Source organism: Thunnus albacares, chromosome 21 (assembly GCF_914725855.1).
Source record: "Thunnus albacares chromosome 21, fThuAlb1.1, whole genome shotgun sequence".
NCBI lineage: Eukaryota > Metazoa > Chordata > Actinopteri > Scombriformes > Scombridae > Thunnus > Thunnus albacares.
Window position 1 is genome coordinate 22093875 of NC_058126.1, and position 13752 is coordinate 22107626.

At 42.8% G+C, this 13752-nt stretch overlaps 1 protein-coding gene across 2 annotated transcripts in view; it reads right to left on the reverse strand.

The window, feature by feature from the left end:
• The window catches only part of mpp7a (MAGUK p55 scaffold protein 7a), a 142196-nt gene that overhangs the window by 28713 nt on the left and 99731 nt on the right, over positions 1-13752 (reverse strand). For both annotated transcript variants that reach the window (XM_044339411.1, XM_044339412.1), the window contains exons 10-11: positions 11635-11831; positions 10890-10954 (exon numbers count right to left, since the gene is read on the reverse strand). In XM_044339411.1, the coding sequence (XP_044195346.1) occupies positions 10890-10954; positions 11635-11831 (262 nt within the window). The remainder of the gene's footprint in view (positions 1-10889; positions 10955-11634; positions 11832-13752) is intronic.

Sequence of the window (13752 nt, forward strand, 5' to 3'; positions counted from 1 at the left end):
CGATGCCTGATGCCTTATGTGTTGGCAAAAAAAAAAAAAAAACACTCACACACGCACACAGAAGTACTTCTGCTTCTACTGGAGTCCTTGAAGCCGCTATCAACATGCCAAAAGGGGCCTCTAAGTGCCAAGAGTACTGAGGCTAAATGCCTGCTTTCCTGTTTGTCTCATCAGTCTGATGTTCAGACAGAGAAGATGCTCTACAACAAAGCCACGGTGAAGGAAATTCCATGTCTCTTTTCCAACTCTTTAAACAACTGGAATGGTTGGTTGCTAAAGCTGATAAAAGCACACCTGTCAAGCCAGTGCATATACCTTGCTCTGATTTTATCCAAATGTTGGATATCCATTAAAATGCATATCACTGCAATCTTATAAAGTGAAGTTCCTCTCTGTTTGGACTCAGATTGGGGAAAAACACACTAATCCAGTGTATTGGCTCCTCTATATCCACAACTATTGAACCTGCAACCTGATGAACTCATCTCATTTTGGAACTGGAGCGTTTTTTATTTCAGTTTATAACACTTCTCCACTTTTTTCCATAACTTGGATGTAATTGGATTGTGAGGGGCTGATGGATATCCCAGCCCCCATTTGTTCAGCTTTAACTGATTTGGAGCTTCATGCTTGCCCACCACCCATCCATCTTTCCTTCTGTATATTCAGAGTGTGACTTCTGGTATTTTTGGGGATTATGATAGAGATGTGAAACGTCACTGTGTCTTGGCTTCCATATGACAGTGCAGGTGTATAGAATGTCTGGTTAAAGAGCTCTAATGGATAGCAGGAAAGACATATAATCTCTGAGTGCATCTTCTTGAAATGCACACTGGGTGTCAAGCCCACTCTTTGTTGGACGCAAATTGAAGTCTCCAAGCAGTGCTTTCTAGAAAGGCCTGATGGGAAGGCACCATGGGACACAGTTTTCCTCCTCCTATGTTGGGCTTCATTCTCTGGTCTGCTGGCTCTAAAATCAAGCAGCATCTCTAGGCGCAGGAATCTGCTCGCCCCCGAGTAGTGCTCGAGGATCGCTTTTGGCAATGGTCGCTACAGACGTTGCATCACTGAGAGAGGCATGAAGAGAAAACAAACCAAAAACTAAGGACAACAACAGCCTACCCCCTCCCACCGCCTCCTTTATTTCCCCCATGCAACCTCAGTAGCATTGCAAAAGCATCTGTAAGTTCTAGGATTTCAAACTGTTAGGGACGGGCCAACTCTAAATCATACAACCACATCCAACAGGCTGAAAAGCCATGCAGCAAGTACTCTCATAGAGAAGATGTTATTATAACTCACAATTTTTTTCTCTCCTCCTCCTGAGGTTCTCTCATTTCAGTTAAACCTCGTTCTGGGCTGCTGGAGTCAAGAAATTCTGCTAACCCGCTAGAGTGCTGGATGTTGTTTGGGTACTGAGGAGGAAAAGGAGAGGCTGAGGTCATTGACCTCATGGAGGAGGCAGGGTGACAGTGAGGGCAAGCCTGAAGGGGACAGAGAGGAGTGGAAAAACGGACTGGTGTTTGGCATAGTTCAGCACTGGGAAGTGACCCTGATTGAGCTTGGCAGACATGGCTCAAACTTAGTATTTATAAACTTGCGTGTGCACTGGATATCCTGTGAAATCTGGAGTCTAAATGGTGTAGTGTGCAAGGAGATTTCTGAGGCCAGTTCACCTCTTGACCTTGACATCTGAATATAGACAGAAGGGGAGAGAGAAAGAGAAAGAGATGGACGTACAGAGGAGTTGTGTATGAGCCAGCTAGAACGGCCTGTGGTCCTGCAGAGGGACGATACCTTATGATTTGTCGGGAAAATGACAGTGGTAATAAAAACATGATGGGGGAACATTTTCTGTACAAGACAGAGAATTGGAAGCAGCTCTCTGGAAAGGGTTGCAGAACCAAAGCGGGCCACGGTAATTGTCATTAAGTCTGACCGGGACCACATCAACGAAGCCGGCCCTCGGCCGGACCTCCAGAACAAAGCATGGAAAACAAGCCGTCCTTTTAACCCAAATCCATCCAGAACCATTCTCAAAGATGTCTTCAGACCCACAGCAGAGACAGAACAGGATAACTACTACATTCTGCAAATCCATCACATGATCTGCCAATACACTCATGCTGTCAGCAAGGGAGCAGAAATAGCACGCTGTAGGCTAGTGTACCACTACAGAACTACTCTTTGTGTTTTAACATGGGAATCAAAGTTGAATCAGTTACACCAAAATCACTCTGGGCTTTAAAAAATATACCCAGTACATTATGAAAAACATGTAACTATTTCTCAGTGCAACAAAGCACAGACTATTAACAGATGGTCTATGAAGGAAGGGTTAAAGGTCAAGGAAGGATAAATGGAGAGGTAACATGTCTAACACAGTCTTGGCCACTGTCTTCACAGTTAATGCATCGATGAACCAGCCACGTCGGGAGGGAGGAGGACAAAAGGAGGAGAAGAAGACAACATCTCTCACCTAGGTGGAATCCGCTACTATAGTCAGCGTCCTCTGGTGATGAGAAGAGAAAGAAAGGAAAAGCCAGAAGAGAGGCACAACATCATGTTAAAAGAGAATAGTCAGAGATGAAAGCACAGGCACCTAACCCTCTAAACCGTATACTGGAAAGATGAAGCTAAATGTAAAAGGACAAATCTGTAGAAATACACATAAAACATACATATACAGTACAAAAGACAAATCAGATTTGTTTTTGGTGTTATTTGTGTTCATGGAGAATCAGTTAATTATATTTGACTTTGTCCAAAGTCATAGCCATTGATGTAGTGGCACTGATGTTAAAGAAAAGGCTTCCTTCTTTAATTTTCTCTGAACAAGTCCCATTGACTACTTAAAAACAACATCCTGCAAATAAAGATTAGAATACACTGAATTTAGTTTTACTCTCCACTACATCCTTGGCCATTGCTTTGGATGTTCTTTGGAAGTCCATTAATAATTCAGTATTATGAGTACATTTGGCAGACATAAGATTACTTGAGGTGTACATGTGAAAGGATGATTCTCCAGAAGATGTCCACTCTAATGAAAATGACAAGTCAGATGGTGAAAGATGAGGCTTTAGACAATGCAAGAGCCAATGATCTGCTAATTCTCTGCAGTTTTTAGAGGAGAAATTGACAATGACATCTGAAGTTCCCCTTTAAGATATATTAGCTTTGACATGAGAAGACAGGCCAGATGAAAACAGGAAGGGTGGAGAGCAGAGGAGAGAGGTAGACCTTCCCTTACACACAAATATTATGAGGGGGAACCAGTCACAAATGGTTTTACAGTTTGCGTGTTGCGTCACTATCAGCAAGTGACCCATCAGTAAAGTCCTATCCAATGGGGGATTTCAAACGAGAAGTACCTTCAATTTCCTCAGCTGTGAGAAGCAGCAAAAGCAGCAAGGAATGGAATCGAGTCAAAGTTAGAGAAAGTGTTGGATTACAAAAAAGGACGTTGAGAGATGAGATGAGACAATAAGAAGACACCTACCAAACTCTACAGCCACATCATCTTAGAAAAGCAAAAGAAAAGACAAACAAATGACAAAAAAAAGAGTTAAAATCTTAATTGCCAATATAAAACATCCTAAATTAAACTCTAGTCTAAGTTGCTTTGTGTTTCTGTTATACTGTACACTAGTACACAATATTATGACAATTAAAACATTGTGAGTTGAGTCATTTTTCACACAAAATTGAAACTATTTCATTTTGTAATGTTTGTGAAAAGTGCTCAGCTCCACTACTATGCAAATACATCTATCAGTCTACTTGTATCACTTTTGTCTAAGTAAAATTACTATATTAGTTTGAAAAAAAAGAAAAAAGGCTACACTTAGTAAGGTCCACTTACTAGCTTTTTCAAAACCTTTCACCTGCATCTCACTCTCTTCAGCAGCAGATCAAGTTCAGGGTTTTGATTGATCTCATCACATGTATGACCACCATTTATCAGGTAACCAAAGTTCTACATTTACAGTAGGTCAGGTGGTGGTAACGGAGCCATCTCAATGACAACTAAACACATTCCATCTGCTGGTGAAGACCATGAGATGCAGCCGAAAGCAGAAAAAAAAAAATCAGTAACTGCACCTTGAGTTAAGATTTTTTTTCTTTTTGTCAAACTGCTATTTCCACTTTCAAGAAGGAATTTTCACGCTCTATTAAATTCATGCTAAATGTTTCTACTGTTTCTGTTTTGATAGAGACATTTATAGACATCGTTACCTAGTGACACACAGTCTGTGGTACATGTCTGTGGTGCATCCACTGTGACTTCACAGAGAGAAAGATATTTAGATTCAAAAGCCTCAAAAGGGCTACGAAAAATTGGTTCATACCAAAATATTAAAGTGACGGGCATGTGTTATATATTGAAGCATTTCATTTTCATTTAAGCTAACTTTTGAAATGACTCCAGATGTTTAAAAGTACCATCCAAACAGCTTTAAGATGATAGTTTTAAAATGGTAGCTGAGGCAGAATCTGTGTGTATGTGTGTGTGTGTATGTTTAGTTTAAGATGCCCTGAACATTTGGAGTCACTTATAGATGCTTCCTCCCCTTCACGTGTTCCCATTTTGGCCAAACAGGGTTAAATAAAAACATAAAGAACACCATCTACCACAGTATGGGGCTTGCCTTACAGTACCGTGTTCATTTCCCAGAGCACACCGCAGCTCAGGGAGATGTTGCGTCACAGCCGGAGCTAATGACTAGCCAAAACAGCAGTCAGGACTGATCACTGCAAAGGTTGTTTCATGCTAGAAAAACGTCAGGCCTGAGAGCGGTGATTGTTTTGAAGTGTGGAGCCAAACGTGTCTGCCTTTATCTGACATCTTGTTTCACATGTTAGTGTTCACGGCAATGTTCCTACTGATGTTGCCCTCCTCCCATTTTAACGTGACATTATAAGTTGAACCAGCACCTAAAACACATTTTGGGAAGGATGAGAGGTAATTGGAGGGGGAAGACAGAGGGGAACATGAAAGAGGAAAAAACAAGGACAATATGAGAATGATAAAGGTATCTAAGATCCTTCCAAGTGCTGCCATTACTACACTCTGGAAGGCTTTCATCTGGTGCCTATCTGCCATAGGAATGGTTCGCGTTGCTTAATGGCCTCGTATTGCAGCCTTGTACACCAACATTCCTATTCTAATGAAACACCATGCGATAACACTGTAGAATGTAAATCGACAGGACTCGACCTATCTGAGAACCCTTAAAAGGTGGATGTGTACCCTTTGAGTTTCTCAGAGTGCATTTCACCCGCCTGCCCAAAGAAACATTTTGAGAGCAGTGAGAATAAGCTGAAGTCATGCTTCTGATGTGAGTATACTGTATGTGGACAGCCAGGCCTGCAGTGATGGTGGCAGCCAAGCCTATCATTTAGTGAGCACAGGGAGCCATGGCCGCCCGGATTGCGGCCACAGACTTTCTCAGACATTCTCAGCGTGCAGTCAACCAGTCTACCATCAGCCAGCTAACCAGCCTGACTGGATACATCATGGCCGACTCCCCCCCCGGTAAGGGATGCACGCTTAGGGGTATATCACATGTCGTCCACATACCAAAGAGTCACCACAGAGGATGACAGAAAGGGTGAGATGAGGGTAGTGCTGGAATGAAGGGAAAGGATAGATGGCAAACAGAGAATGATGAGTGGATAGTTTGTTAAAGGATAATTCCTGCTTATTTCAACTTGGTTTTATTTTCATAGTTTTGGCTGATGCGTTGTACTCATCAATGTAATTTTTAAGATTTGGAAACATGACAACATCTCAACTAAGTCTAAAGGGGAAAGAAACATGAGCAGTCTGACAATCAGACAGGTTGTAAACAAGTTAAAAGTTTAGCCAGATTATCTAAAGCAATTTATTTGAATGTAAAACCAAAAGAAAGTACACTCAAAATGTTGGTTATAATCCCTCATTGGACAAGAAAGTTGGTCTGTAAACTGTGATGGATGTTTACAAGAGACTGTTTCAGTAATAATTTTACCGCTTGTCCTCGTTTTCTCTTCCAAATAGGTTTGGCTAACCTGGGAGACGGTGACACTTATTGGTTGTTTGTTGGACTTTTAAGTTGGGAACTTGAGTGATTTTAGACAACCCTTTAGATAAGCATAAAATTGTTGATATCTTTGCTTTTTACATGCCGTATGGGGCTTTTTGGATTACACCTGGTTTTGGAGTTGCGTGGCTTATACTGTAAGCATGGTCGACCATCCAGCAGTTTGTCAGTGCTGCAAGACTGCTAGATAATCTCTAAGCTATCCCCTTACGAGGGAGGAAGAGACAAAGGAATGACCCCTAGTCAGCACCCTGTAAATAGGTCTGAGTTATGGGCTGATGTCACCCTCACAGCCAGCCAGCATACAGATGGCCTTCTCCTTGAACAAACTGGACGCTGTCACTTTCTCTCTTGTTCGCTATATCTCTCTCTTTTTTAAACAACCAACATGAGACCAGTGGAATTTTCCAGATGACACAGAATGAGATCTTTGTCATGCATCTTTTGGCCTTCAAACGTAGAGATGATTATTCAAAGTCCGGATAAGGAAGTGAATGAAAGACAGAGGAGAGCTGGTCTGCATTAGGAGGCTGACTTTATATATTATAAAATGTTAACAGTAACTCTGCGTTGCTATACTGACAATCAACCAATATGCAGGGACTTTTAAAGTGAGGGGAAAAAATAACAACTTGATCTATAAAACTTTAAGGGTGGTCTCTGAACAGGTTGTCTGGGCCTAACCTTTGAGAACATAATGGAACTTTTCCCCTGCACCCATTGCGCTTCCAAATCTACTCCCCTGCCTGTAAGCGTTTAAGTTGAAAAATGAAATGGACGGATAAATCGAACACAGGGCCGGGTTCAGGGCCACTTAAGACCAATCTCGGGCGCCATTTCGAAATGGTTCAGTCGTTCAACTGGAGAGGCAGTGGGAGAAAGAGGGATAGCTCTGTAATGCATAGGGAGAGATGTAGAAAGACCCCAAGGTGAGCGATAAGTGTGTCCACGTGTTTGGCAGACTGCAAACCAAACCAAACAATCAGACAGCAGAGAGGTTTGCATGTCAGACAGAGGAACAGACATGCTGTAAGAAAGCCCAGAGAGCCGTCAGGATGTTCAGAGAGAGCAGATGGGGAGGCTGGAGGAGAGCCAGCTATCAATGGAAGGGAGCTGGGGGGGTAAAAAAGAGAGGAGGCAGGTAGGCCATGTTGACACTATAAATGTAAAATAGCTGATCTAACCCCTGTAGCCGATTAATAATTGGCTTAAACAGGGCATCTGATGGCACTTAAAACATCAGTTTCATAACAGACGAATCCTTCTCAAAAAGAAGCAAGAGCAACAGTGAGGAAAGGGATTATTTATATCTTGCAAATGTTAGGCGTAAATGGACACGGTTAAGCAATGCGCGCCGCAGCCCCTCGCCAACACCAATATTGTTCCAGCCGACGGAGTTCCCGGACTGGAAAGAGAGAGAGAGAGAGAGAGAGAGAGAGAGAGAGAGAGAGAAAGAGAGAGAGAGAGAGAGAGAAAGGGACCCCCTCCTCAATCACCACCTCTGTCCTCCGCTTGGTAACAGTGGGGTCTCCACGGTATCCTTCAATTAGGTTGTAGTTTATGGCCCCGGGGCCCAGCCAGGCCGGCCTTGTGCGGGGCCAGGATCCAAGCTTTGTCTCCCTCCATCTCTCCTGACCCAGCCACCACTGCTCCACAGGGCCACATCTGCTACTGAATGTGACCCCTCCACTGTTTCCCTCTCCATCTATTCCTCCCTCCATCCATCCATAACCCCACTTTATATTTCTGCATCTCCTCTTTTCAGTTTGGAGTTTCTTTTACTCCCTTCACTTTTACTCATACAACTCATTTCTTACACTCCGACTGGATCCAACATTTTTCTCTAATTGAGTTTTTTTTTGTTGTTTTTTTTTTTTGAACGCCGGTAAAATGTGTGTGTGTGTGTGCGTCTCACAGTGAACAGAGAGTGAACTGTTATCATTCCCCAGTTATTCATCAAGTCCTGAGAGGGCCATGTCAAGGGACTTCCTACTACTGCTGCTGCACACACAAGGCAAGTGCACACACACAACTAATCCTTACGGTATGTATGACATTAGGAAGAAAGCATTGCTCGAGCTCAAAAGGAGACTTATGTTCCTTTGGTAGGGGCCGCAAAGGACTCTACAACATTTTACACCTGCCCTCTGTGCATAGACAGGGGGGTTACAAATCCCATAAGTCATAAGAGGAACTGGGCCATTAAAATGAAATAGTAAGGGAACAGTACAGCACTGTCTGTCGAAAACTTTTTAGCAGGCTATTTTTGGCCATCCTGCACCATGTATGCCAGTATGTGGTTGAACATAACCAGGAAATGACAACATCCATAATTCACCCGAGGGCTTGAATCTGAAGTAAAAGAGCCTAATGCTAAGTTTAGAGGTGGTCAGCGTAGCTCTGTTGGTTATTTCAGAGCTACATATTGAAAGAGTCACATTACATTAAGGGCTCACCGCCATGTTGAGGGAAACAAGTAGTCAAATGGACATGTCCGTCTCAAAGTGGTAATCTACAGTGAAAAATATGGGCAATAAGAACTAGGTTTAGGTTCAGCAGGGTCGTTGTGAGACCAGAGCAAACCTATAAAACCATTTCTGCTGAGAGTTCATGTGTTTGGTATATGCAGAATGCATGGAGGGAGTCAATCTGTGCATTGCAGAGGACAACCTGTGTGCACTCATTAGGGTAAAAAATCTGGCTATGCACATGAGGATAAGTGTGACTGACAGGAGGCAGAGAGATAAAGCAAAGTGAGTAAGTCCTGCAGGGAGGCAGTAATAGCTCTTCTGAGCGACCACACTTGAAGGGAGAGACATGATAATTGTTTAATATGGGGATAACAGTGCACATTTTCCGAAAGTTTCTCCAGGAGGGTATTCATAGATTTACACTCGTTCGTACACATGAAAAGTGACAGAAATAGTTGTGTAACAAATGAAAAGAACTTGAGAGAGAAGTTCAAACCCTGCTTACTTTCTCAACTCTGCACACCTGGCGTGAATGTCGGATTGTGGGTTTTGGAAAGTACAGAAATTGTTGGATGCCCTGATGCAGACATCGGCACTTCTATTAGGAGTACATAGAGCCTTAAGTGTTCACTTTTTTTAAGACATTTGTTGTCCATCAAATAAGTGATGTCAGTAAACTGCAGACAAAAGTCTATGTGGGTCCAGCTGGCCCAGATTTTCTATAAGACCTGCAGCAGTTATTGGCAGTGTGGGTTCTTCTTCCATGCTTACAGGGAGGCACACACAGTCATATTGCAAGTTATTATGCAAGCTGGATAGCCTTCTGTTAGTGCACTGGAGCTCACCATATACAAACCAAATTGCTATGTGGCAGCTGTTTGTAAATCATAATTTATGTATTTGTCATTCTGAAGCATCATGCCAGTGAATTTCTTACAGAGCTTTCTAGTCAGGTGCGGCAGAGAGTCCAAACAGTTGTGGTGTACACAGCAGCCAGAGCAGGTGGGAGCTAATGTCAAGAGGCCAGGGTTGTATAGACTTCTACTGCTCACTTCACAAACCTACATCTCTTACTGGTGAGAGTGAAGAAGGTGAAGGCTGAAGGTTGTTAAATGCTGTTCCTGTTCCCGTGGATCAGTTGCTGGCTTCTTTTTGAGAGCAGTTTCATATTTGATTTGAATGATTAATCACTTCTTAAGTGTTGACAACAGTTCGTATCAGTGACCATAAAAGACACAAGCAAATCCGAGGTCCCGAATTTTCAACTTTCAATTTGGCATTTCAATTTAATCTTTTTAAATGTAATCTGTAACCAGTAGCATCATAAATCATAAAACAGTGGCCTTGGTCATTCTAATCTTGACAATAAAGTCCATTGACCCTTACTGACACCATTAGATCACCTACTGTTTGGAATTGCCTTTTACTATAGAGATGTCTTTCATTTTCACTGTATTGGTGCGAATATAAACCCATTTTCTTTTCCTCAGCCTAAAACCAAAGTATATATGCCATCCCTAATAATATTTGCAGCAGCGTTTTTCTTGTATAATCTGGTTTATGTCTTTTGTATTAATTATGAGGCACACAGCAATCTTTGATTTATAAGGGCAATTTAGCTATAATCCCCCCCATTTCCTGATCGCCTGCAACCGGGCTTGTCATAGCACATTTCTGCTATGGCCTGGCAAGATTGGCCAGGGTTAGGGTTAGGGTTGGGGTTACTTTACAGGCTCACAAATTAAGGTACATAAATGTGTTCCACAGAGCAGCACTGAGCCTCTATCACATCTGTGAGTCTAGTATCAGATCATTAATCTATCATTAGACTCTCTGAGATGTGGAGAGGTGAGTAGGAAGGGTAGGCTGGCTGGTGTTTTGGCTGGAAGGTGTGAAGGCTCGGAGAGTTTTTCCAGAGGGCAAACCTCCTCTTTCCTCCCATTAAAGCCCCTGCATGACTTAGACCACATCAACACATGGAAAGACAGAGGGGGACAGAGGCAAGAGAATCTGGCAAGAGAAGGAAAGAGAGACTGAGAGAGTGAAACATGGAGCAGACGGGAAAATAAGGAGGAAGGTAAATCCAGACACAACACTTCCTCTGATGACAGGCGTGAAGCAGTGCAACCGTACAGCAGCGAGCGGTGGCCTCAGAATGCAGAGATGAGTATGAATCATTCAGCAGTTGTCCTGGTTAAGATCTTTGACTTTCACTGTTTGTTAGCTACTATGTCTTCGCCTGTATCACCTTTCCCAAGCCCACACACCTGTTGCACTGGGTTGTTGTGTCCTGGTTTGTAAGGACCTATTACAGCTGATAATATGTGCTTACATGATCGTCGGCTAGATGCCCTCTGGATTGGGAGAGTTGCAACAGGTCGTCGCAGTGCGAATCTCCTGGATGAAGAGAGAGGAGAATAAAGAAAGAGAGGAAAAGAGAAAGGTACAATAAAACCATCAGTTTTCATGACCGCATGGGGAATAATAAACACTCCCTGCAAAGCTAGAGAGAAACCACTCTTCAATATCCACCAGCTTCATTCTTTCAGAGTGCGGTGAAAGAAAAGAAGGGAGATGAAGGAGTGCAGAAGTGAAGGAAAAACATAACACTTGCTGTTGACACAACTTAAGGTTTAAATCTGAATGTTTGTGAAATGAGTGCTGTTCTCTTCTTTTGCTCTCCTCCCTCCCTCTTTTATGTGTGTCTATTTTTCCTCCTCGGGTGCTCTTGGATGATGCCAAGAAACTGCCCCAGCCTCCCGAGCTCTGTGTTGCACATCAAGTGCGGCCGTCCGAGCGCACACTGATGTGCGATTTTCCATCCACTTGCCGTCCAAAGTGGATCGGTACCAGCGCTATCATTTTCTGTCATTACTCATTTCGGGCCAGACATTGTGCGGAAATCCAGACTATTTTGGCAGTGTGGAGTAAGAAAAAAAATTAGAAAGGGGGGGGAGAGAAAGAGAAAAAGAGGGTGAAACTTCTGTGACTGTGACAACTGTAAAGACAGTTGGGCAAGCATTGGTAAGAAGCAAAGGTAGACAGGAAAGGTTGTTCTAGTTGGGGTTGTGCCTTACCTCTCCTGGAACTGTTTGGACGGGATTAAGCCGGCACGGGGATTGGCTTCCCCCTCATGTTTGGCTTGCCACCAGGTTGCATCATCTTGGCTCATGATCTGAAGAATGGAGCCCTTCTTGAAGGCCAGTCCAGCCTCCTTACACGGGATGGCTTTGTCGTCTTTTGGATCGTAGTCAAAGAGTGCCCTCACAAACACCTGGACATAGAGGAGAGGAGGGGATGGGAAGAAAACAAAGAGCTGGTTTGAGGGCACAGCAGGACAAAGCAACAGTTCACTGTAAATTACCTTTCCCTCCATTGCATGGAGTGTGAACTCTAAATCATTGTTATCACGGCAAACACGGAAAGTGCATCACCAGCGCTCAGGGTGATTATTCTAGAAAGGTCAGCGCAATCACAAATTGAAACCTGCGACTTCTGGCCAAGTTAGTATCTCCATGTTGCTCCATCAACACTTAAGATGGACTAAGCCTTGTCACAGTCTTCCAAGTGTGGTGAGATTTAACATCTCGTGAGTCAGACTCCAGCTGGAAGTGCTTTGTTCCACCCGCTGACTTTCTCTAATTCTTAACAAAAACTAATATCAGTAATCTTTCCACACTATGGAACAAACCAATGCCGAAAAAAAAAAAGGTTGTTTTCTTTCTTTAAGGAGTTGCTCTAATTCGCTTTGGCATTGGGGGTGGGACACACCTCATCAACACAAAGGAGGTTGGACCTTGTAGTGGAAAAATCTCTGACATCTTTTCCTGTTGGGGGCGGCAAGCTGCAACCTAAAGCACCTTGCTGCGTCTTCTGTCCAAATTGAGTGCTGTCATGATGAGTTATCACTCCTGAGATACCTCAGTACATGTGGAAAAAGAGAGAGGGAAGAAAAGTGTACATGTGTGAGAGAGAGAAAACGTTGGAGAGGGAGGGAGAGATTAAATTTTTCGATGTCTTACTGATTTAAGGAGTGCTTTGTGCCATGTAGTGAAATTATGTTTCAGACAGAGATGTTTTGTTTGGGTCATAACTGCTGCTTTGGCTGCTAAACTCACCATCAGAACACACTCATACATCTACATGCTAAGATCTCCTGGTTTTTTTTTCCCCTTGGATACAATTTTTGGCCCTTATATGTTCAGCCACTTAGCTGCCCTTTGATGCATCTACACTACCTGATGTAAGCGTGTAGGCTATTATCATGAAGGAGTGGCTGAGTGTTTGGCACTTGCAGACAATTTTTTAGATGGATTCCTTAAACAGCCTGACAGATTCAACCATTACATGATGACGAAGGATGTAAGTGGCCCACCCTGTCCTGTGCGCCTCTGTTACACATGCAGGGTGGGCTGAATTGTGAGTAATGATAAACCACCTTCGACCCTGGAGCTTAAAACTGGGGACTGAATCCAGCCTCTGTCTGCTACTGATAGATGAGCCTGTGAGAAATGGTGTATCAACACCCCAGTGGGTGAGAATGATGGTATGCTGGTTGGAGTGACAGTTAAACCACCCTCAAAATGGATGGCTACAACTGCTGCAATGCACATGAATGAAGATAATCTTGTCCAACACATGGCTAAGTATCAAACCTTAATACTTTTTTGGTACCAACAGAAATGTGTCAGCAGTGCAGAGTAAACTGTCAAATACAGTAAGCTAGCTGAATGTATGATCAGATTTGTAGTCTTTTTTACTCACTATTTGATCAGACAGTTTCGGATTGGAATCATAGTTCTTTCCAATTTTATATTGTATTTAATTTAAGGGAAGTTCTTGTACAGCTGCTTGTGTAAAGACAAGATTTAAAGAGTAATTTAACACTAAATCCACTTTTGTGTGTTAGTGAATTATATGTGCAGTTGCTTTTATTATACTATGATTCTGGTCCCAGTTTCTGGCGTTCATGGTAACAGGTGATACAGTATTTGCCTTTTTCCAAAGAAAATGAATTGAGTAATGATGTCCTGTAGACCACAAAAAATTAGGGTTGAGTACCAAACTCAGTACTTTCAAGGCTATTACCAAGTACTACCAAGTACATTACGTATTAGATCATGTTAGATCAATCGGTGCCAAATTTCGGTACCTTGAGAGCGGGTTGTGTTGTGAATTAAAATAAATATTGATAC